Below are 24,948 nucleotides of genomic sequence, written 5' to 3'. Positions count from 1 at the left end.
CTATTTCTGCAGTACCACATTTTATTAATTTTAGAGCCTCAGCTATTCAGAAAGAAGAAAGCACTAGAAAATGCCTCATATATTTTCTTAGAGTACAATTTCAGATTCATCAATTTGAACTCTTTCAACTTAAAGCTGCAAACATTTTTGAAGTCAACTATAAATACACAATAAAATGTTCATAAGAATACAGAACTGCTTGCCCTGAGATGCCTCATGTGGAGGCAGTCAGGGGCATTGTATAGTTATCCTCTGTAGTATTAAGTGTATAAGCCACAACAACAGAAAGAAGCCATTCACATGTATTTATGATATAATGTGTTCCCCTACCAATTATGAGCTCTGTTTTATACATAGAAATTCAATGTTATAAAGATTGTGTGTAGTAGACAGTGTAGTAGACAGTAAACACTGGCGTGGTGTGTCTTTAGTGGTAGGTCAATATAGGCAAGATATGGTACATGAGATGAAATTATTTTTAGTATCTCACTGAATTTGATTTATATTATACCTTACAAAGACTAGCACATGTGGTATGGTTCTGCTTTATGAATTATCCAGGTGAATGGATTCATTGTCCTTTGGTGTCACATGATTAGATATGTTCAGTGGTGGTCTCAGTTCCTTATCTCATCTTTGTTTTGCCTAAGTGTTTATTTTATCCTCTGTGAGCTGAAGGAAGCATAATACATCATTGACATTATTTCTGAAACACTGCAGTGTTTGTATGCGGAAATTCTCAGGTAGTATTCATCTTCACCATCATGTAGACACTATTTCTAAAATTCTATGTTAGTACATACAATTTCTGAGATTGTTAGGGAAACTATTATTAGGAGTCTTATACCCTAATTTCCTAGTTTCCCTGTAATCATTCACCAAGGACCATTTTGCAGGTGAGTAGCACTTTTGCTCAACCTAGTAAAAAATTTTGAATCAATCCATTAAATAATAGTGGATGATGTAATGTGGGTGTCTACAAATCACAGCAATAAGTGATATGTTGATTTCCCACGAATTTAAGCTATTTTCTGACAAAGAAGTCAGGAATGTGAGTTGAGTGTTACACTCCCCAGAGATGGAGTGTAGGAATAAGAACTAAAGAAAAAAACCTTAAAAAGCCATTCATTTTTTTACTTTAGTCCACCTCTTCACGCCCAGTATTGACAACTTAGCTGTGACACATACCTCACAAAAGAAGGGGCTATTGCCTCGCATCTGATTAGCTACCTTCTGGCGTTTCTCTGATGCTCTCCTTACAACATGCAGGGTTTCACATGGTCCCCATTCTCATCTCCAAGTCTGTGCATTAAAAACCTTTGATGCAGTAAAGAACCACACCTGAGGTCAGGAGGATTGTGTGTCCCAGGAGAGAGAACACCACGTCCTTTGAGGCAATAATTCAGCATAATACACACACCCGAGAGAAATACTCACACAAATATGGGGGGTGTGATAGTCACACAATGGTATATTTGAGATTTCCAGATTTCCACATTCTTAAAAACAATGGATGTAAATATATTTCACTGCGATAGGCACTCTTGAGTCCTTATCCTCTCACTCTCTAGGGAGAATGACATTTTTTCTCACTGGAGGATGTCAGGAGGGCAGTCTGAGTCCCCTCTTGAGAGTTGGACTGGATATCTCTGTGTTTGCTGGCAAGTTCTGGACATTTGAAAGGAAAAGAAGTAAATGTAATTAGTGGACAAATCAGCACTAAATGCAATGAATGACGCGATTTAATGGCAACTGCTATTGTAAGCTCTCCTTATCCTGTGACATGAAATGAAATGTAGTATTGTGACATATTATTTGACCTTTAGGGAAAATATTAAATTATTTTTTTATTTTCCCAAGAGTCATCAAAATATTCATGAAAACTACATAATTAACTTTCAAGTCATCTTTTGATGGAACTTATGTTTGCCATGTTTACTGTAAATATTTAAATTAATAAATTTAGCACTTTCCTAGTCACATATGATTTTGGCAATGGTCCAACTTATTTCTATCAAAAGTATGTGCAACAAAACTTGTAGTTAAAAGTTGAATATTAGTGAGGGAGATATGAGTAAGGTACTGAACATTTATTGCACAATAACTGAGTATCTAAGGTATTGTTGAAGTAAAAGAGGAATGGTAGGGAAAAATAATTGTGACTCTTGAGTAGGACATTCTATTATCTTCAATGACTAGACACAGTGCTGTCTGTGACAGTTCACATGTAGTACATGTTGTCTGAGCCTTAAACATTAGTGTTCATACTTTTACATATACTTTTCCTGATTGGAAACAGTAATCTCTTGAATTTAATTATGGTTTAGATCTTGGCAGTTACTATTTTGAAAAAGAGATATAAAACCAAGAGGAATTCTCTTAGTTTTATGGGGAATTGAACAATGAAGTTATTTTTTTCTCTTGCACATCTAAGGGCATCCATAACTAATTATGGCCAATAGGCTGCAAAGTACATTTAGTTAAATTAGATCATATTTGTTTATTGTTGATCTCATTTGCTGGGCTACTAGAGTATTATTCAGAAAGTCTTCAACTATGTCTATAAGTTGAAGTAAATGACATACTTTTTCTTCTTATAGTATCAGGGTATCAAGTCTTATGTTGAGGTCCTTGATCCATATGGAATCGGATTTTGTGCAGCATGAAAGATAAGAACTGAATTCCATTTTTCTGCATTATAAAGTCCAGTTTTTCCAATATGTTTGTTAAAGAGTCTGTCTTTTTGTCAGTTTTTCTTCTTTGTAAAAAATTAAGCATGTGTTTATAGCTGAGTCCTCAGTTCCTATTTCACTGTTATCTGTTTTTGTGACAGTACCATGCTATTGTGTAATTTGAACTCAGTTATGATGATGCCTCATGCAGTGCCTTTAATTTTTTTTAAGGATTTCTTTGGCTAACCTCAGTATTTTGTACCATTACATAAACTTTTGGATTTTTTCTGTCTGTAAAAAATGGAGTTGGGATTTTGATTATGATTGCATTGGGTTTGTTGAATGCTTTTGGCAGGTAATCATTTTCAAAATATTGGTTCTTTGAATCAACGAGCATGGAAAGCCCCTTCTATCTTCTAGTGTCTTCTTCAATTTCTTACTTCAGTGCCTTAAATTTTTATTGTACAGGGCTTTCATTTTATTGGTTAAGTTTATTTCCAGATGTTTTGGGGGATTTTGGGAATAAGATTATTTCCACGACTTCTCTTTAAGTCTATTTTTCTTTAAGTAAGCTATTGATTTGTATGTTAATTTTGTGCTCTGCAACTTTGTTGAATGTATTTAAAAACTGTAGGGGGTTTTTTGGTGGAAAGCTGCTATAAAGCAAAGGAAACTATGAAGCAAGTGAATATGTAGCCCACAGAGTAATGGAAAAAAAAAACCTTTGTCAGTTATTAATAAGTAGATGATTACTATATAAAACAGTGGTTCATAACCATCCTAATGCTGTGACCCTTTAATACAGTCCCACATGTTGTGGAGATCCCCAATCATAAAATTATTTCATTATTACTTCATAACTGTAATTTTGCTAATGTTACAAATCTGATATTCTGGATATCTGATGTGCTCCTTCTAAGTGGGTCATGATCCACAGGTTGAGAAATACTGGTCTGGAATATACAAAGAAATTTTTGAAGCCTAAATATTAAGAGATAATGCAATTTTAAAAGGCGAGGAGTATAGAACCAAATAGAAAATTCTCAAAGGAAGAAATGTGAATTTCTAAGAAACATTTAAAAAGTTCAATTAGGTTTAATTAATTAGTTAACCAGTTCATGAGCTGACCTTACCCAGTCATAATGGCCAATTTCAATAATACAAATGACAGCATAGTCTATAAAATTAATTTTGTATACTGTCTTAGATAATTTGTACATTGTTTTAAACTTGAAATTATATTTGTCATATTGTGTAGGTTCCTTGTTCTGTTTACAATGTTTTTGCACACAAGTGTAAAGTTATTTTTATCATATTGTATATATGTATGTTTCTACATATGCTGAAAATGAAAATATTTTGTATATTGTTCCAATTTAAGAATATTTTGTCATATTGCACTATACAGTTCTACCACTGATATTTTATATATATATATATGTGTGTGTGTATATATATATATATATGTGTGTGTGTGTGTGTGTGTGTGTGTGTGTGTGTGTGTGTGTATAGTTACAGTTTTGAGGTCATTCTCCTCATGCTGCACATCTTTTTAAAGATTATATATGGGAACCTTCAGTCAGTAAGCGATATATGTTTTTGAGAATTAGTCAGGTTTTCTAAATGCTCAGAGATGTATGAAACATAGATATTTGATCTTCAGAATATGGCATATGATCTTCAGACCTACAGAATATGGCATTTAAATGTTTTAATAATTTAGGACTCTATTGACATGAGACACAATTTCTCCTGGCAGCACTGAGCTATTCCAGAGACTATAATGGGTACTGGTGACACTCCATTTGGAGTTCATTTTATTCTTGGCAAAACTGACCTATTGGACAAAGAACTGCCCTTGCCTTGACTGCTGACAGTGGCCATGTTGTCCTAACTCAACATGCAAGATACAAGCAAAGACAGACTGCTGAACCTTGCCAAGACAGGGGAGTCTTTTGAATTTTCCTGTTTCTGATAATGATCTGTCAGATACTCTAGGCCTTAGGCAAAGTTGTTTGCCCTGACATTACTGTGAGACCTCAGGTGACAGTCTAGGTAGCTAATATTTCTGGCATTTCTTGCACCTTTAGGAAGTTACCTGCTTGAATTTTCTGCTTACCCAAATAATAATATATTCTTTTTCAGGTCTTTGATGAGGTTGAAGACTAGATAGTCAATGCTAATATCATCTTTTATTTTAGCTAGAACATATTAGGTTCAAGACTTAGACTTTCCAGAATAGGACAGCTATTGGAGTAATCTCTGTAGTAATCTCTGTAATGTGCCATTACCCTTGCCCTAGACATTTTGTATGTGTTTCTTGCTTAATGTTGCTCTTGCTGGTTGTAGTTCTAAATTTGTATATGTTTTTACCTTTATTTCTCATGGACTATACTTGGTATTTCTTATCATTGTATATAGTTTTTTTTTTTTTTTTTTTTTTTTTTTTGTTGTGAGCCTAGCTTTAACGGCTGAGCCATCTCTCCAGCCCTGTGTATAGTTTTATGTATCAAGTTTAAAACTCTCTTTTTTAGACAAAAAGGGGAAGTTTGGTGGCATCTTGTTCTGACAATATAGTTGAGGTACTGACCTTACAGTGTAACTTCGGTGTATAGATATGATCCCTTATAAGGAAGAGCAGGGGCCTTGCTCTCTCTCTCTGGGTTGTGGTCTGGGCATGGCAGCATCCTGTGCCTCCAGGGACAGAAAATTATGGTGGCTATTTACCTCCATTGTATGAGTGCTCCCCAAGTAAATATTTATTATTCTTTTATTCAGCTGTTTGTGGACTTCCTTTACCACATCTTCAATATCCTGGCATTAATATGACAAAAGTGGGGCTTTTATATCCCAATGGTAAGAATATAAACTAGTGAAGCCACGTTGAAGCCCAGAGTTTTCTCAAAAAACTGACAATAGCTCTGCCATATGACCTAGATATAAACACTCCAAGCATATGTCTAATGGGCTTTATATACCACCACAGAGGCATTCATATATGTGTGTGTGTGTGTGTGTGTGTGTGTGATATATATATATATATATATATATATATATACATATATATATATATGTTGTTTAATGCTCTAAAAATGCAATCAACCTAGAAGACCATCATTCAGCTATGAAGAAAAATAAAATCATTAAAAAAAGCAAGTAAATAGATGGAACAGGAAAGATAATATTGAGTGAGATTAACTCAAGCACAAATTTAAAAAAAAGAAGTCTGCAATTTCTCTCATTGATGGAGTCTAGCTTAAAATCTTTTGTCTTGTGAATTTAACTTGGGGCACACATAGAATCCAAGAAAATATAAAGGGGCCTTTTTTTGTGGGGAGATCATTTCAGGGAGGAGAATACTAGATATAACATGAAAGCAGAAAGGTAGAGAGGGTTAAGCAGGAAGGAGTATGGAAGTCTAAAGAAAATGGGTGGACAAGAGAGCTAACAAGAAGAAAGTTCATATGAAAAGACATAAAGACACATGGAAGTCTGCTATTTAGCAACCCAATTAAAAATGACGAGGTATCATTGAATGTGAAAGAAGAGATGAAATTCTGGGGTTAAAGGTTTAAATGTAGATGGAGGTGGGGTGGGAAAGTTGAGAGGGTAGAGGGTGTGTATTAACTGAAACTACAGATGAAGAAAACCCTTTCAAAAGACCACTAGTTAGTATTTTAATTTCAAAATACAAATTTAAATGAAAGAAATGAAATGGAATTATACTGCATGGTACACAATTTCACTTTCAGAAAATATAAATTATTAACTAAAAATTACAGTGCAATGTATAGGACACCTCCCTACATATTAATAGACCGTGGGAGGGGCCGTGGGAGTCCCCCAAAATAACACAAGCTAGTGCCATCACTCTGGTTGCCCTTCATACATACATGATAATAGCATATTTCTGGAGATGGTCTTTGCAAGACCTAGAGAAAGTAATTTTAAGCTGACTATGAAACTCCTTCTTGATAAAGACAAGTGGTGCTATGGTGGTTGCTTAGAGATAAAATACTTTAATGGTCTTATCTAGTGCTGGACCCCACATGCTGCAATCCCAGGCATGATGTGCCATTGGTGCAATATTAAATCATATCAGGAAACTAATCATCACCTTTGATCACCATCCAGTCCTAGCAAGAAAGGCATGTCAGCTAGTAATAAACTGGCTACCATTGTTCTTCCCTGACCTCAATGAGTCCCTCACTTAACTATTAAAAGTGTGCTTTTCTAAACTTCAAATTACTTCCCAAGATTTTCTTTATCAAAGCCATTAACAATATCTTATTCTAACTTTTCTAACAATCTACATCTCTAAATTTTTTCTGTGGGCAGTAGTTGAATCATTATCTGTTCCAGCAGCAATGCTTGGAAAGTGTCTGTGGTGATATATTGTTTATGATTTATTAAAGTCACTGAAGACCAAAATAGCAAAGCAGAGATACTAGTTAGTTGTAGAAGCCAGGCAGTGGTGGCACACACCTTTAATCCCAGGAGTCAGGATACAAGGCAGATGGCTCTGAGTTCCAGGCCACCCAAGGCTACATGAGATTGAATCAGTCTAAAAGAGTAACAGTGTTCATGCCTTTAATTCCAGCACCTGGGATCACCAGCCTTTAATCCCAGCACTAAGGAGGAGACAACTTATACGGCTGGGTAGAGAAAGGAATAAAAGGAGGAGACAGGAACTGAGAGCTTTTGCCTCTGGTGTAGTTCATGTAGGGTCTACATATGTTGCTTCAGTCTCTCTTAGTTCATACAAGCTTTGCTCAGAATGATTTAGAGAGCCTTGTTTTATTGATGTCTTTTATCGCCTCTGGCTCTCATACTGTTTCTTTCTCCTCTTCCTCTGGGTTCCCTGCACTCTAAGGGAGCATTTGATGGAGACATCCCGTTTAGAGCTGAGTGTCCTAAGGTTTCTTAGTCTATGCATGATGTCTGGCTGTGGGTCTGTATTTGTTCCCATCTGCTGCAGGAGGAAGCATCTCTGACGATGGCTGAGCAAGGCCCTGACCTATGAGTGTAGCAGAATTTCATTAGGAGTCATTTTATTGCCACTTTTTAAAAAGACCAGTAGTCTTTGGGCTATCTCTGGGCTATCTGGTTTCACAAGAAGTGTCTGATATGGGTTTCATCTTGTGGAATCAGCCTTAAGTCAAATCATATATTGGTTTGTACCACAAGCTTTGTGCCATCATTACTACACTGGCTCTGAGAAAAAAATTCCCAGGAGATTTAATCTTTCCTTTTTTTTTTTTTTTTTCTTTCTTGGTTATTTTTTTTCTTATTTTTTCTTATTTTACATATTGATCCCAGTTCCCTATCCCTCCCATGCCTCCCCACCCTTCTTCCACCCCATCCGCCCCCCCCCCACTGCACAGGGAGGATGATGCCTTCCAGGAGGGGTCACCTCAATCTGTCAAGTCATTTGGAGTAGGGACTAGGCCCTCCCTCCTGCCTCTAGGCTAAGGGAGTATCCCTCCATGAGGAATGTGCCCCCAAGTCCTTCTGAGTACCAGGGATACATCCTGGTTCCACGTCAGAGGTCCCTTAGACTGCCTAGGCCTTCTAACTGAGACCTGCGTTCACGGGGTCTGGAGTCGGTCCAACGCAGGTTTCCCAGCTCTCAGTCTGGGGATCCATTAGCTCCTCCTTGTTCAGGTCAGCTGTCTCTGTGGGTTTCTGTAGCCTGGTCTTGACCTCTTTTCTTATTACTCCTCTGATGCTGGCCTTTTCTTAATCATTGCTAATTTTTCCATTTCAGCTGACCAGCATCAGCTGCCTGAGTAAAGCAAAGGTTCTACTTTAGTGGTTCTGATCTTATATTAATCACAACTGATTTTTTTCAGCCCCCAGGAACCAGAACCACAGATTATTAATTCATAATATGCATTAGCCTTGATAGAGTCTTTAAGTGACTTTCTGGAACTCTACAAGCTAGGGTATCCATTGTTTTGTACTAGTATTTTTTTTACTTAATATTTAGATTAATACTTAATATCTTCCATATTTTGTATTTTGTTGGTGATGCTTATCTCTGAAGTTCTACTTTGAGTCTCTAAATTTTTTGTTTCCACATTTCTCTCATTTGGGGTTTTCTTTATTGACTCTATTCCACTTTCAGGTCTTGAACAGTTTCACTCATTTTCTCCCAGTGTTTGTGTTTTTAAAATTTATTTATTTATTATTTATTTAATTTTGCATGTCAATCCCAGCTTCCTCTCCCTCCCTCCCTCTTACCCTCTCTCCCCCCTCACATGCACTCTGACCACCCTCCCCTCCCATCCCCCCACCCCAATTCCACATGTAGTGCAATGCCATCCAGGTGGGCTCCTGTAGATCTGTCAGGTCATTTGAAGTAGGGACTAGGACTTCTCTCCTGTCTCTAGGTTAAGGCAGTATCCCTCCATGGGGGATGTGTCTGCAGGGTCCTTTTGTGCACCAGGAATACATCCTGGTTCCACTGTCTGAGGTCCCTTAGACTGCTCAGTCCTTCTGGCTGAGACCCATAGTCAGGGGGTCTGAGTCAGTCCCATGCTGGCTTCCCAGCTATCACTCTGGGGGCCCGTTAGCTCCTCCTTGTTCAGGTCAGCTGTCTCTATGTGTTTGTGCAACCTAGTCTTGTCCTCTCTATCTGCATCTGGATTCTAGTTCGACTCTGTGTTTAGTTGTGGGTGTTTGCTTCTGTTTCCGACAGGTACTAGGTGAGGGCTCCATGATGGTGGATAAGTTAGTTGTTGATCTCACAATCTGGGAAGGGCATTTATGGTAGCCTTTCCACGGTTGCTCAAATTGTTAGTTGGTGACAGTCCTGTAGGTCTCTAGACCTTTCTTTAGGTTCAGTTTTCTCTTCAAACCAATAATGGCTCTCTCCTTTATGTTCATTCTCTCTCTCTCTCTCTCTCTCTCTCTCTCTCTCTCTCTCTCTCTCTCCCTCCATATCTCTCTCTCTCTCTCTCCTGTCTTCTATTCCTACCCTGACTCAATCTTCCTAGTCATATATGCTTTCCTCTCCTCCCCTTCTTTGTCCTACTTCTCTCTCCATTCACTGCCCCCCCTTCCCATGTGCTCTGGGGGACTTGTCCCTTCCCCCTTCTGTGAGAGACCTTATATGAATCTCTTAGAATACACTTTGTATCCGAGTTCCAATGTTGGACCCTAATTCCGGGGTCCTGGTGGGCGGGTGGGAGAGCCCCATGACACAAACACCAAAACCAGGAGATGCAACAAGCAAGAGGTGTTTATTGAATGAGTGCACTCGGGTGTCAGCAATCTCGGGGAAAGATGCACACACCTCAAAGGTTCCAGGCTCTTTTTATAGAGACAAGCCGCAAATCAGCATACATGCATGGGGCACAAGGTGACTGATTACAAAGTATGATCTCATGTTTGAGAGATCACCCAGGTATGACCTGTTCTTATTCAAAGGATAAACCATAGAATGACTTGGAAAGTCCCTAGACTGTTGGCCAGGAGTGACCCAGACAGGGCTGTTCATCTGGAATCATTTGTTCCAGGGTTAGGGACCTATTTCCTTGTTGTGGGCCAAGACCTGTGAGAAACTTCTTTCATACTCTGGCTTTTTCTTGGCTGTCACTAGCCCTATTTAACGAGATCAGTCTAGCATATAACCACTAGCCCCATCACCATAGTAACCTTTCTTGTTCTCATAATTCCTGATTTTTTCCTCCCTTGTCAACGTCCATTCTTTATGATTTTCTATATTTCACTTGCAAGAATTATTCTTCTGCCCCTTTCCTAATTCCTTGCTCTCCAAACTAAAATCTTTCACCTCTGGTGGTGTGAATTATAGGCTGGTGATCCTTTGCTCTAGGTCTAAAATCCATATATGAGCAAGTACATACCATGTTCCTCTTTTGTGACTGGGTTTAAGGGATTAATTCATTTACTCTTTAAGGACCTCTGTCATATTCATTAAGGCTATTTTAAATTCTTTTTCTTGTGCTTCAACTATGTTGCAATGCTCAGAGACTTCTATGGTAGAGTTGCTGGGGTCTATTAGGAGATATAGTGTCCTGACTTTTATTGATTATATTTTATAGTGGGGAAAGATTGCGATTATAGATGCTGATAAATATATATATATATGTACACACACACACACACACACACACACACACACACACACACATATATATATATTTTAAAGATGGATGTTTTATTCCTTGGTTACTGTTGCCCTCTCTCGTTCTTAGGAAAGTGTGGTGGCTGTGTGTTGCCTAGTAAGAAATTCTTCTGGGATCCTGATAAATGTTGTCATTGGGTGTTCCAGGTAAAATGTGTTTCTAGTTTTTTGGAGCTAACATTAATGAATGGGGATAGGTTAAGATAGAGGGGCAGAGAGAACCCACTAGAATGAGGAAAGCAGTGAGTTCTACCAGGATCTACTCAGTCCTCTAGGAATAGGGGCAAGGAGTGAGGAGAGGCTACAACAGGTAGTCTGCTACAGATCTGGGGATGAGATGGGGGATTAGATATGGGGAAGATGAAGGCCGAGTAAAAGCCTGAAGCTCACTTGCCTTCTTCACTAGACTACTTGCTTCCCAGTCAGGCTTGGCTGACAGGTTCCCAGAGAAGGCCAGCTGGAGTTGGGTCTGGGATAAGAGAACGAGTGGAGGAGGAAGTTTGGAGAAGCTCTGCATGATCCACTGGAGATAGGGACAGAAAGAGAGAGAGAGAGAGAGAGAGAGAGAGAGAGAGAGAGACAGAGAGAGACAGAGAGAGAGAAACAGACAGAGGGAGAGACAGACAGAGAGAGAGACAGAGAAAGAGACAGACAGAGAGAGGGGGGGGGAAGCCTTATCAGATGATCTGCTACAGAGATGTGAGACTGGAGGATTATATTTACTGGAGAGGAGGGAGCATTGAAGATCCACATTTAGATTACTTTTTCCCTGGCAAGAATAGCATGTGAGTTCCCAGAGAATGCCTGCTGGATTTGGGGACAGGGATAAAGTGATGAGTGAGGGAAGAAGTATTGGAGAGGAAGAGCTATGTGTTCCAATGGATTTGGGGATAGGTATGGAGAAGAAGCTGAAGCAGGTGGTCTACTGTAGAGCTGGGGGTGTGAAAGGGGGCTTGATTTGAAAGACAGGATGGAGAGGTGAAGATCTATAGTTACCCTATCTGTTTCCCTGACAGCCAGGACCAGTTCCTCTCAGGGAATGCCTTTTGATGTTAGGAGGCAGGGATAGTGGGATGAGTTGGGTGAAGAAATATTGTAGGAGAATTGTTGGGGTTGGGAGTCAGAGAGGAAGGGGAGATTACAGTAGGTGTTCTGTTGCAGAGCTGGGAATGAGACTGAGCATGGGACTTGGAGAAATGAGGGAGAAGTGACGATATGCAGTTAACTGACCTGCTTACCTATCCTGACTGGCCTGTGGTTCCAGGGTAATGATACTTTTAACATTTAAAAACTGTCATGGAAACTCTTGAAAATATTTCTCATGTTTTCTTTAATATTTTAAAGTAAATAGTTTCAAATATTAATAGCACAGTTTATTGTAATGTTTACACACTTTGGTGTATATAATTTACAAAAGAATTCATGGACTTATAGTATGTGGCACTATAAAAATAGAGATACAGACTGAAACAAGACCATGCATACAGAGACTATGTAATAAACAGTCATGTGAGATATGTCTGGATAGAAAGCAGAAGTCATAGGGGCACCAAGGGCTAGAGTTTGCAAGACTTCTGAGATATAACTAGTCAATTTAGATTGTCATCCTGAATTAAAATGTAATAGAATATTCTCTACTGTATTGAATCTTTACTTGTATTTCTTAGTATTTGACTGTGCATGGGGTTTCTGTCCCATCAGGTCCTATAGATGTTTAGACCCAGATAAGAGACTTACATTAATTGGCTGATGGCTTAGGCTTACTTACTGGCTCGCTCTCTATTAATTATTAAACCATTCTATTTTTCTTTTTTTATTTAAATTAGAAACAATCTTATTTTATATATCAATCACAGTTTCCTCTCCCTCCCATTCTCCCATGCCCCCCCCACTGACCCTCATACCATCCATCTTCAGATCCATAGAAATGGTGAGGCCTTTTATGGGGGAATCATCAAAGTCAGTCACATCATTTGGGGCAGGGCCTAGGCCCTCCCCCATTAACCCATTTCTATTAATCTGTATATCTCCATGAGCTCTTGGCTTACTTGATGATGCCCAGACCTCTTGTTTTCTTGGCTGCTATATGGTATACCCCTCAAGACCTCTCTCTGCCTTCCTCTCCCCAGAATTCTCCTAGCTTGGTAGCCCTGCCTATACTTTCTTCCTGGCTACTGGCCAATCAGTGTTTTATTCATCAACCAATAAGAGAAACATATATACAGAAGGACATCCCCAATCATTTAACATCATTTCAGAATTAGTAATTAGAAAATAACACTAAGTACAGAACTACCTTCAAAATTACAAAGATACTCAATATAAATCAGATAGAAAAATGTATCAGTTTGTTTGTTTACTCTGGATCTTTGTGAATTCTTATTAGTGAACAATTTTGCATAGTCCTGTTACTTATTAATTGTTATAATATTTCTCAGGCCCAGAGTTCTCCTCAGTGCTGCTTTGACTTCCTTGTTGCGTAAACTATAGATGATAGGGTTCAGCATGGATGTAACTGCTGTATAGAAGAGAGCTAAGAGTTTATCCATTCCTGGTGAGTGGCTAGACTTGGGCCTCAAATAGGTAATAGACCCTGATCCATAGAAGAGTGTGACTACAAGCAGGTGGGAAGAACAGGTAGAGAGAGCTTTATGGCGTCCCTCAGGTGAAGGCATCACCAGCACAGCAACCAGTATTCTGACATAGGAAGAAATGATGAGTAAAAATGGGCTGGATATACACAGGACTGCTACCACAAAGACTGCAGCCTCATTATGGGATGTATCTCCACAGGCAAGTGCCAGGAGAGGTGGAAGGTCACAGAAGAAGTGGTCTATCTCACAGGGTCCACAGAAGTCCAAAGAAAAGATAAAATTGGTCTGTCCCAACCCTACTGTGCATCCCATTCCCCAGGAAACCATTGCCAAATGCGCACATACTCCACGACTCATTCGGGTTGCATAGTGGAGTGGGGAGCATATGGCCATGCAGCGGTCAAAGGCCATGGCTGCCAACAGGCAGCACTCAGTTATTCCAAATAATGTGAAGAAAAACATCTGTGTGGCACAACCCTCTCGAGAAATCCCTCGGGCCTCAGTCACAAGGCTCTGTAGCATCTTGGGTATGACAGAGCAAGTGTAGCCAATCTCCAAGAGAGACAAGTTGGCCAGGAAAAAGTACATGGGAGTGTGTAGGGCTGGATTGGTGCAAATGGCAAGGGTTATGAGTGCATTGCCTGTCAGGGATGCCAGGAACATGAGGAGGATGAGGGTGAATAGGAGGAAGCATTCTCCAGGGTCCTCAGAGAACTTGGCAAACACAAAGCGTTTGACAGACAAGCTGTTCTCCTGCCACAGAGAGCAACTGACATTCATCTCCTGGAAGAGAGAGCAACAAGTCACCAGAATGATTCTTTAAGATGAGGGAAATAATTCAATTTAATACTTTTAGAGCCAGTTAAGTCAGCGGCAGAATCTTTACCTGCAGTCATAAAAGTAAAGTTGAGAAGTAATTACTCTCACAGATTTTCATATCTCACTCTTTGTTTACCACATCATGTGATTTTCCAAAGTTTACTGAGCATTATACCAAGTGTCCAAGGGTTTAGAACAAGAGATCACTCTGGGGGATGTTGTGTATGAGTTAAAATCTTAGTGTTGGTAACAATGCTGCATAACATTATTTGCTCAAACTCTCTTCCTCAAATTGACCACTTATAAAAGGGGTGGAGAAAAATAATATTTCCCATGAGGTTCCTGCAATGAGAATTAAGTTAATTCCCCAAATCACTTAAATAGTTGGTCAGGTCAGACTTTGATGATCCTTCATGGAAGGCCTCACCCTTCCTGGGGAGTGGATGGAAGATGGGATGGGGGAGTCTGTCAGGGGGATGGAAGGCTGGTAGGGGGGAACTGGGATTGATATGTAAAATAAGAAAAAATATTAAATAAAAAAATAAAACAGTTGGTCAGGTGTTGAATGCTTCTCAGCTACACAGGACATGAACATGGTTGTATACCTACACACAGCCACATATGTTTACTTTTGGTGCACAGCTATTTGGGGGAATTTCATGCCATAATCCATAAACTTTGTTCCTATTTATTAATTGTTCTTTATGTTGTATTTTTTATATTGTGGATAATGGAAAAGAAAAAAATTAGAACATGCATACATATATAAAAATGGTGCCCAAATCTTCTATTCTGAGGGGATATATTTGTGTATAATACATTATTGAATCTGTTAGAGTACATTTACCCTTACATGCAGAAGTTCTAAAAACTTAAGGATAGAAAACACATGGGTTGACTTAAAGTTCTGATGAGCATGAAGCAGGAAGTCTTTGATTACTTGGACTTTCAGGGGACTCAGCTCTTGTAAAAATTGCAGAAACCCTGAATACTCTGATGTGATACATTTTACACTGACTTTAAAGTATTATAAACATTTAGCTATGCTATATTAGCGCAAATATTCACATTTCTCATTTATTATGTACTAACAAAATGTGTGTATGATCGAACAAAGCAGAAGACCAAAAAGTCAACAAAGAAAATGGCTAATTTTTAATCTGAAATATTTTCTTAAACACCCTACCTTTTAGTAATGGTTTCTGTATTTGTATGGAGAGCCTGCCATATGAAGAGTGTGGTCTTGAATCTTAGTTAAATTTTCAGGGACTCAACTTAGGAAACACAACTAAAATGATATATTTTCATCTCAATCTGTGGAGTTACTCAGAAGGAGTAACAAGATTCTTGATAAATAAATAAGATTCAGAACACTTTGATACAAATATCCCATCTTCCTCTCATCTTGTACATTTTCTTGACATAAATTTTGGATTCATTAGCTCCTTGTAAACACTGCAAGATATAATTTTCCCCATCTTTCCAGCGAAGTGGTTTGAAGTTGTTTCCTACCAATACTCAGCTCTCTTTTATACATCAACCTTCAGTGTTATAAAGTATGCACTAAACATTGGTAAAGTCTGGAGATTGATACCAACAATTGTGTTCCTTCCTTCCTTCATTTCTTCCTTCCTTCCTTCCTTCCTTCCTTCCTTCCTTCCTTTCTTTCTTTTTCTTTTTTTCTTTTTGATAACTGGATATATACAAGAGATGGTGCATGAGATGAGAGGATCTTTATCTATTACAGTCTTGGTTTGGCATGATACTTTACATATCTCAGAGATCCAAGTCAAGCTCATCCTACATGGTTCTGCTTTGTGAATGGCGCAGGTGAAAAATCTCATTTTATCTGGTGTCATGAGGTTAGAACTTTCATTGGTGGGTTTGGTCCCTTATCTGATCTTTAAAGTCACAACACAGTGTTAGATACTGTTTCTGAAACACTGCAGTGTCTGTATGTAGAAACTATCAGGAAGTGAAAGTTTCACTATAGTGTAGTGAATATTTCTAAAATTCTATAATAGCACACACAACTTCTGTAGATTGATCAGGAAAAGATTATTAGGAAGTTCATTCCTGGCTTCCCTGTTTCACCACATTTACTCACCATGGACCATTTATACAGCTGAATGATACTTTAGTCTAATAGTGGGATCATTTGATTATAGTTTACCACATAACATGAGTATCACAGTGACAAGTGAATTCTAATTTATCACTAAAAAGCAACTAACAATAGACAGCTGTTTTCTGAGATGAATGTTCAAGTGTGCACAAATTTTATTAGCCTTAACAGAAGGAAACAATAACCATATAGAATAACAAGTACAGAAAGTGTTTTGAGTATCAGATATCTTTTATATATTTTAATTCACTATTCCCAAGCCTAGTCTTGATAAATTAACTGTGCCACGTACCTCCAATTACAGTACTTGACGAAATAATTAGGTGGTATCTGCTTCTGATTAGCCACTCCTGGTTTTCTTGCCATCCTTTCCTTATAACATACAGGAGACAGACACCATCCCCATCCTTATCTCTACATTGTACTGAAATGTTAAGGTAAGAAACCATGTCTGATGTCAAGAAGATAGTGCCTCAGGAGAGAGCACCATATCCTTCAAGGTCATACCCCAGTATCTCTCTCTCTCTCTCTCTCTCTCTCTCTCTCTCTCTCTCTCTCTCTCTCTCTCACACACACACACACACACAAACACACACACGTGTGTGTGTTTGTGTGTGTGTGTTCATGCCTTGCTACTCCAAAGACACTTCTCCACTTTCTCCTTTCCTGAGAAATAATGAACCCTAAGCATATTATACTAAAATTTTTCTGTGTTCTGAGTCCTTTTCATTTTACTTTCCCCAGGAGACTCAGAATCTCTTCTCACTGGTGAGTTTCAGGAGGCATCTCATTGCCCTCCTGAGAGTCTTTACAGATCGGGCAACAGCTCTGTGCAGAGGAGCCTCACTCTGCAACAGCCCTTTCTCCTGAGAAATAGTTCTATTGCAGAACATCTGAGTCACTCTATCCACAAGGGGAGTGTCCCAATAACCTAATCATCTTTCTACTGTAACAGCATTGCCACATCTCCTGGAGAACAAGTCTCACAAACAAGAGCATTTATTCATACCTTGGCACTTTCAGTTTAGAGTTACGTTGATGAATATTATGTTCTTATCTTGTTAGTGGTAGCTGAATAAAGATTTCGTCTCATCATAGTGAGTTGACTGTGGCCATAGATGTTGGTTATTCCCTTCTGTAACTAATTTATCATCTGCTTTTGTTTAAATCCTGAAAACATTTTGGAACATTTTATGAAATGAAAACATCATTTGCAATAATTATGTTACTGATATCATACACCTATTGATAACTTAGAAAAATCATATAGTGGGTAAATTGTTTTACTCTGCTGCCTTGGTCTCTAGTATTGTGTGGTAGGTTATTGTTATTAATTTATTCTTGTTACAAGCAATGTTAGTTTTAGTTTTAGTTCCATGAGAGATCTGTTTGGCTTCATGAAAGGACGTACTATTGACCTGATTTGGGCAACAAAAAAGAGAGGGCCATAGTCCATGTTCTACTATCTTTTGGAGGAGTTTGAATGTTAGTATTTATCCTTTATTAAATGGTTGGCAGAATACATCAAAGAACTCATCTGTTCAAGGACTTATTTCTCTTATAAATGAGCACCGATTTAGTCTATGGAACCATTATAGGTAAATTCAGATCTTGTTTCTACATTAAACAGTTTTGGTAGCATTTGTTTCTAGGTCTTTGGGCATCTTAAAACAATGGAAATATAAAAACAAAAGAATAAAGTTATTTCCTCTTATTATGCCATATTATAGTACAATAAAACTAGAAATAAATAGAACACACAGAAACTACAAATCCACCTTGAATAGAACAAGATACTTTTGAAAGACTATTGAACCATTCAAGGTATCAGGGAGGAAATTTGAAAGTTCCTGGAATCAAATTCAAGTGAACACACAACTTGCAGAATCTTTATGATACAGCAAAAGAGTTCTGAGAGGAAATTCTGAGATGGACCTTACATAGAAAGAACTTACTTTGAATCAATCATGGGCCTGCTGTTGGGCTGGCAGAGAAGTGCTCTGTATCACGAGTTCTGATAAGTCTTAATAATAAAAGTGTGGAATCAGATGTAGGAGAAAATACTGAGATATCAGAGAGACGAAGGAGCAAAACCACAGCCACCTTATCTACCCAACTTCCCAGCCAAAAAGAGACTGAGCTTCTGTCTCCTTTCTGCCTTATCCCTTCCCTCTCTTGGCCTAGACATATCACTTCTTACCTGTCTCTACACTCCTCCAGGCATCTATTATTAATTAGTGACTATCTCTGCCCTCTGGTTTTTAGGCAAGCTTTACATGCTAGAGTATAAGCAAGCTATTACCACAGTTCTCCCTGCTGTGGCCTGAGTTAAGAATATCTAAGAATGAGTAGTATCTGAAGTTTATCAGAGCTTGTGATGGCAAGGTCCGGCTCAAATTGTATGAGGCAGCCATGGCTACAATAGTACCTTCTGGAGCTGACATTATGCTTCAGCAGCAAGCAAATGTAGTTTTTCTGTGACTTTCTCAAGACTTCAATGTTTGAAGCTGACAATTTTGACATGGGAGCCATCCAGTTGGCTGCCTGGCTTAGGTTCTGTGTCTAAGGGCTTCTATTGCTGAGTTCAAACATCATGAACATAAATAACTTGGGAAAGAGGTGGTTTATTTCATCTTACAATTTTTAGTCAGCTCATCATCTAGAGAAGTCAGGGAAGGAATTCAAAGCAGGAACCTGGAAGCAAAAATTGATGCCAGGGCAATGGAGAAGTGCTGCAAACCTGCTTGCTTGACCATGGTATGTTAAGTGTGCTTTCTTAGAGCACCACCAGTCAAGGGATAACGCTACCCACAATGTGCTGGATCCTCCTACATTAATTACCAATCAAGAAAATGCACAACAGGCTTTTTTTTTTTTTTTTTTTTTTTTTTTTTTTTGCTGGCTAATACGGTGGGTACATTTTCTCAATTGAGGTTCCCTCTTCTCAGACAATGGTAGCTTGTATCAAGTTGACACAAAATTAGCCACCTTGGTTTTTCACTCAAGGAACCCAGGGTACCAGAGGCATATCTAACAGGTATTAATTAATGAATCAACATTTCCCAGTGCCTAATAGCTTATCTAAAAGTGTGTTTGCATTAGAGAGTTTCTGCTAATTTAGACCCTATTCAACAGTGATCAAATGATGTCCCGTTCCTGCTCTGAAGACCTTGAGAGAGGTATATTCCTTAAATATGTCTCAAAATGACAGCTTCTTTTGTGGAATGGTCATCTTTCTTTTCTCTAATGCATATGCCTGTTTCCAGTTTGTTTTAAGATACGATATTGAATGAACCGAGTCTTCTCTTTAGAATATTCTGAAAGTTATCACAGAGAAGAATTATCTCTGTGTTCATGTTCTTCATGAAATCTGTGCTGTTTGTATGTTTATTAGCCTTGATTTATGGCTGGTGTCAATAAGACAGTACTCCCTCAATTTCTAAAAGCATGTTTCTGTGATGACATCTCTCTACACTTGTCTTAATATATGTTTTATATGGGTTCTTAATATGTGTTACTCAAGATTACTTAAGAAAATAGTTTTAAGCAAATGATTTGGAACAAAGTAGTCTCAAGCAACTCTAGCCAATGTGCTTTGCTTTGTGAATTTGAAAAAAGTACCAATGAACTTTGTGAGTTTTTAAGAGGTTTGTATGTGAGGCCTCTCAAATTTATTGATCACAGAACCTTTTCATAAAAATTAAATAATGTGGATAACTCATTTATCTCCAACAGAATCCACATATGAAAAATCCATCCCTAGTACAATGGTTGACATGTCATATATTTGCCTGTATCCAGGTTAGGGGATCTCCAAGATTATGTTCTGATTATACAGAGAATATTGATAATGTTAATAAAGGAGATTATTCCATGAGAATCAGGTATTTCATCTAGAAACTTGCTCAGAGTGAAATTTATTCTCACTTTCCTCACAATCTTAGACTAGCATGTAACTTGACAGCCTGGAAACATCTCATATTAAAGACCTAAATGTGTGGAAACAGTGACTGCAATACATTTTCCCAGAAGATTTTGCTCTTGGTCAAAATTGTGCCTGTTGGTAATTGCCCTATTAGGAATATAGGGATCCCTAGGATCCAGGTTGTGCTGCTGTGGTAACATGCTTCAGTATCCCCTGGCTCTGGACAAAGCACTCATATTTGATATTTGGTCTTGGTTTCAAAGATTCATTTTCAGAATCTTGAGTTTCTGGAAAGCAACATGCTTTCAGCCAATGAAATTAATTGGAAGATGAGGAGACAACATTTTCAGAGGTGAAGAAATAATAACCACAGTTTTTTTTTCTTTTCCTCATTTCTCCAAAGCACAATATCTAGCTAAGAATGTAATATTATTACTTTCATAAACTGTAAAGTCAGCTTTCTCTAAATAACTCAACTAATAATTCACATATCTCTTGGCATGTTAAGCAATTTAAAAATTTTCTAAATAATATAGTAAATTAAATTTCACTATAAGATTGGATTTGAAATAATTTATATTTTGCAGTCACCTTAAATTTGAAGAATATACATTCAGAAATAAAAAACAAAGATAGAGAAAAACAGAAAAATTGCTTCTATATTTGGAAGAATTTCCTTATGACTTAGATTTCTTAAAAATATGAAGTCCTTCCTAACATGGTAATAGTGTTGGATGTACATGTGCTGCTGAGGAAACAGTCTACATGTCTCTGTTTTTAGGTGTATGCATGGTAACTACTCATGCTCTCTTGACTCTAAATCACTGGTTTTTTTTTTTTTCTGAAAAATTATAGGGAATTAAAAGCATTGTTTTCATAATAAATGCTTACACTTAAAATGTGAATAAATTAAAATTATTATGTTTTCTATTTCCTCAACAAGGTTGAATTATGTAAGTACAGTTGGACACAATGGCTAATAGAGGAAAAACTTGAAAACAATATACAGCAGCTACCTTAGCAAAAATACATTTCTGGAAATTTCATTTTACACCATTATAATGTTAAAATATGGTTTCACAAAATTCTTAAGGACATTCAAGTACCATGAATGAACAATGTGGATTCACAAATCTAGAAAAATTATATTTTCAATACATATGAATGGTAATAGTTATATAAATAAACACAAATGTTAATTTTTAATTAATTATTTTTAGAAACATTATACTATTTTACCATACTATTTAATAGATTCTTTAAACAAGTTTTGCTAGTTAAAAGAGAGAAAAGTAAGAGTAATAATTTAATAGGATGATAAGGTAGCATGTTATTAAAAGAACATTTATGTCTATCCTGTTTTTTAAAAGTAGTTGTTCATTTTAAACACTAAAAGGTATTTAAAAGAAACATTTATATTCATTGAGCATTTCATTTCCCTTTTAGGACATGCGGCCTGCTCTGTTAAATGGGCACATGTGTAAATTTACATGGTTACAAACAAAGTAACTCAGGGCTTCAGGAAGGATGCCAAGGAAATAGAACTGACAGGTAGGTAGAAGTTGGTAAGCATAATAAAAATAATCTTAGGAAGAGACAGAGGATGAATAAAGAAATTAAAACTTGATTAGGTGAGAAGTAGCATATTGTTATATTCTATGCAATTCTGAAAACAGAAAGGAGAATGAAAATTATGCAGAGTTTGAATTAAATGATAGCATGGGAAATTGGCATTTTTAGAAAAATAACTTTACCTTGATGAAATCATACTTTTATCTTATTTTTATGGCCATATGAGTTTAAGTAATGAAGGGTTACAGACAAAAGATAAGTGGTCAGCTATAAGGCTTTCTATGTAGGATATTCATAAAAAGTCTTTGATTAAAAACTAAATGAAATGGAAAAATGAAGGTTTTTGCTCAATATACAATACACATTTATATGAAAATGACATTATGTAGCACAGTAGCATGTTCAATATATATGTTCAATGTATATACACAAAGGAAGATTTAAAAAATATAAATACAGCAATAAATCAATTGAACTTGTATTCTCTATTGTTTGTATACTATGAAGTACAACAAGGAAAATAGTTTATAAAACACAAGTTCAAAGGTGGCTATTGAAAGTGAAAATTGAGTCTTAGTTACCATAACATAAAAATAAAACACTCAAGTATAAAATGACTCTAAAATTATCCGGAACTAATAAGAGTACTCTATATTAACTTCTAAAATATTCCAGACTCCATACTTTCATATTATAATAAAAACACTTGCAGAAGACTAGCCCATACATGATGTCTAACAAGCAATTAAATCACTATGGTTGTATAGTTTGTTCTTAGTATGGTGTTTGCAAATACACATTTCAGGTAGAGAAGTGCAGTATCACTTCCTTTTACTTTTTCTCCCCTACTGCATCTTTTTTACTGTTCCTACTGACACAGTGGGATACTTACCAAGAACCTATTTATATATTTGACAACTCTCTTTCTAGTTTCTGTGGGTAATCTTATAAGCGAGGGAAGGAAAGAATAGATTTCCTGAAAGAACAAATGAGACAACTTGGAAAAACTGAGTTTCTTTTCACTTTTCTTTTTAAGATTGTAATATAATTATGTCATTTCTTCCTTTCTTCTCCTTCCTCCAAACTCCCTCCTTGCTCTCTTTCAAATTTATGTCCTAATTTTTCAATAATTGTTATATATGCATACATGCATTTAGGAATATCTATATCCACTTGTATTTATGCTGGTCAGACTGTATAATGTTACTTGTATGTATTTTCAGGGCTGACCATTTGTGATTGGTTAACATATTGGTGTACTCTTCCCTGGGTAAGACTAATTCTCTCACTCTCATTTCTTTGTTGTTTGTAGTTCTTTGTGTACCTCTGTACCTTTAAGTTCTCAGTGTACTCTGTATTCTTTGACTTTCCTCCTGGAAACATGGGTCTGTCTATCTATCATCCATCCATCTTCTATCTATCTATCTATTTATCTATCTATCTATCTATCATCTTCTACTTACCTCCTATCTATCTATTGCCTGCCTGTCTGTCTGTCTATCTCTCCTCCATCTATTTCCTGCCTATCTCTTATACAGAACATAGCCAATCTTCCACCAGTAGGGTCCATGTCTCTCAAGCAGATTTCTGATCGCTTTCCATTTTCTTTCTATCTAATGTGCATTTCTGCACTTGTCACCCTCATTTTTCTGAGCACAGTGATGACAGTTAACAAGAGCTCAGATGGCGATTTCATCCTGGTGGGCTTCTCTGATCAGCCACAGCTCGAAAAGATCCTCTTTGTGGTGGTGTTAATCTCCTACCTCCTGACACTGATAGGCAACACAGCAATAATCCTTGCCTCCTGTTTGGATTCCGTGCTCCAAACACCCATGTACTACTTCCTTACCAACCTCTCTTTTGTGGATATCTGCTTTTCCACCAGCATTGTTCCTCAGCTGCTGTGGAACCTCCATGGTCCAGCCAAGACAATAACTTCCACAGGCTGCGCTATTCAGCTCTATGTGTCTCTGGCTCTGGGGTCCACTGAGTGTGTCCTCCTTGCAGTTATGGCATTTGATCGCTATGCTGCTGTTTGCCGGCCACTTCATTATAACACTGTTATGCACCCGCGCCTCTGCCAGTCTCTTGCAGGAATAGCATGGCTGAGTGGTGTGGGAAACACACTGATTCAGGGTACCATCACTCTCCGCCTGCCTCGCTGTGGGAACCACAGGATTTATCATTTCATCTGTGAAGTTCCTGCCATGATCAAGTTGGCCTGTGTAAACATTCATGCCAATGAAGTGCAGCTGTTCATGGCTTCCTTGGTGCTGCTCCTCCTTCCCCTGTCACTCATCTTGGTATCATATGGGTACATTGCCCAAGTACTGATGAGGTTAAAGTCAGCTCTCACGTGGGGTAAAGCTCTTGGAACCTGTGGATCCCACCTGCTGGTAGTAGTGCTATTTTATGGCACAATCACCGCTGTCTATATCCAGCCTAACAGCTCCTATGCACATAGTCAGGGGAAGTTTATCACCCTTTTGTACACTGTGGTTATTCCTACTCTAAACCCCCTCATTTACACTTTAAGAAACAAAGACGTGAAGGGGGCTTTGAAAAGGCTAGTGAGAAAAGATGGTGCCAGAGAGAAAATTCTTGTGAAGTAGAGATATCAATCTGCTCTCACTAATATGAAGGTGCTGGTCCAGATACATTATCCAAGGTCACCCTGACAGAGATGATCCAAAACCAAACTCACAGACCTCTCTGGAGCCTACCAGCAATAAAACCACTCCTGTAGTTATCACACTCAGAGATGTACCATCTAGACAGATGTTTTCTTCCTGATAATCACATTATCTAATAAACTGAAGACATTTGCTGTTATCAAGACTCCTACAATTTTTTTTATAGCTACTCGTTTATTAAGAATTCTGGATTTGTTTTATTAGAATAAATATGTCTATTGGTTGGTCTCTTTTGTATAAAGTGTGTTTACAGCTAGCTATAAGTCTTTGAGCCATTCTTTAGTAGTGTGTTCATGTGTACCTAGTGAAATATGATTTCCTCTATCCTTGAACCAAGGTCTCCTGGTAATGCCCTAGTCTAAGCCAAACACCTGGGTTTTTCCCTCCTTACTGGTCGGC

The 24,948-nt window shown here is 37.7% G+C and overlaps 2 protein-coding genes across 2 annotated transcripts; one reads left to right on the top strand and one right to left on the bottom strand.

Annotated features, from left to right (window-relative positions):
- Window positions 1-13,229: 13,229 nt before the first annotated feature.
- Window positions 13,230-14,198, bottom strand: LOC127215522 (olfactory receptor 10C1-like). The gene has a single exon (XM_051175938.1). The coding sequence runs from the start codon at window positions 14,193-14,195 to the stop codon at window positions 13,230-13,232; it is 966 nt and encodes a 321-aa protein (XP_051031895.1). The 5' UTR covers window positions 14,196-14,198.
- Window positions 14,199-23,517: 9,319 nt separating this feature from the next.
- On the top strand, window positions 23,518-24,468 carry LOC127215518 (olfactory receptor 2G3-like). The gene has a single exon (XM_051175934.1). It carries the CDS (start codon window positions 23,518-23,520, stop codon window positions 24,466-24,468), a length of 951 nt encoding a protein of 316 aa, XP_051031891.1.
- The last annotated feature ends 480 nt before the right edge of the window (window positions 24,469-24,948 follow it).

Source organism: Phodopus roborovskii, unplaced genomic scaffold, assembly GCF_943737965.1.
Source record: "Phodopus roborovskii unplaced genomic scaffold, PHOROB, whole genome shotgun sequence".
NCBI classification, from domain to species: domain Eukaryota; kingdom Metazoa; phylum Chordata; class Mammalia; order Rodentia; family Cricetidae; genus Phodopus; species Phodopus roborovskii.
Note: the sequence above shows the minus strand (reverse complement) of the source record. Positions and strands in the feature narration are given on the sequence as shown.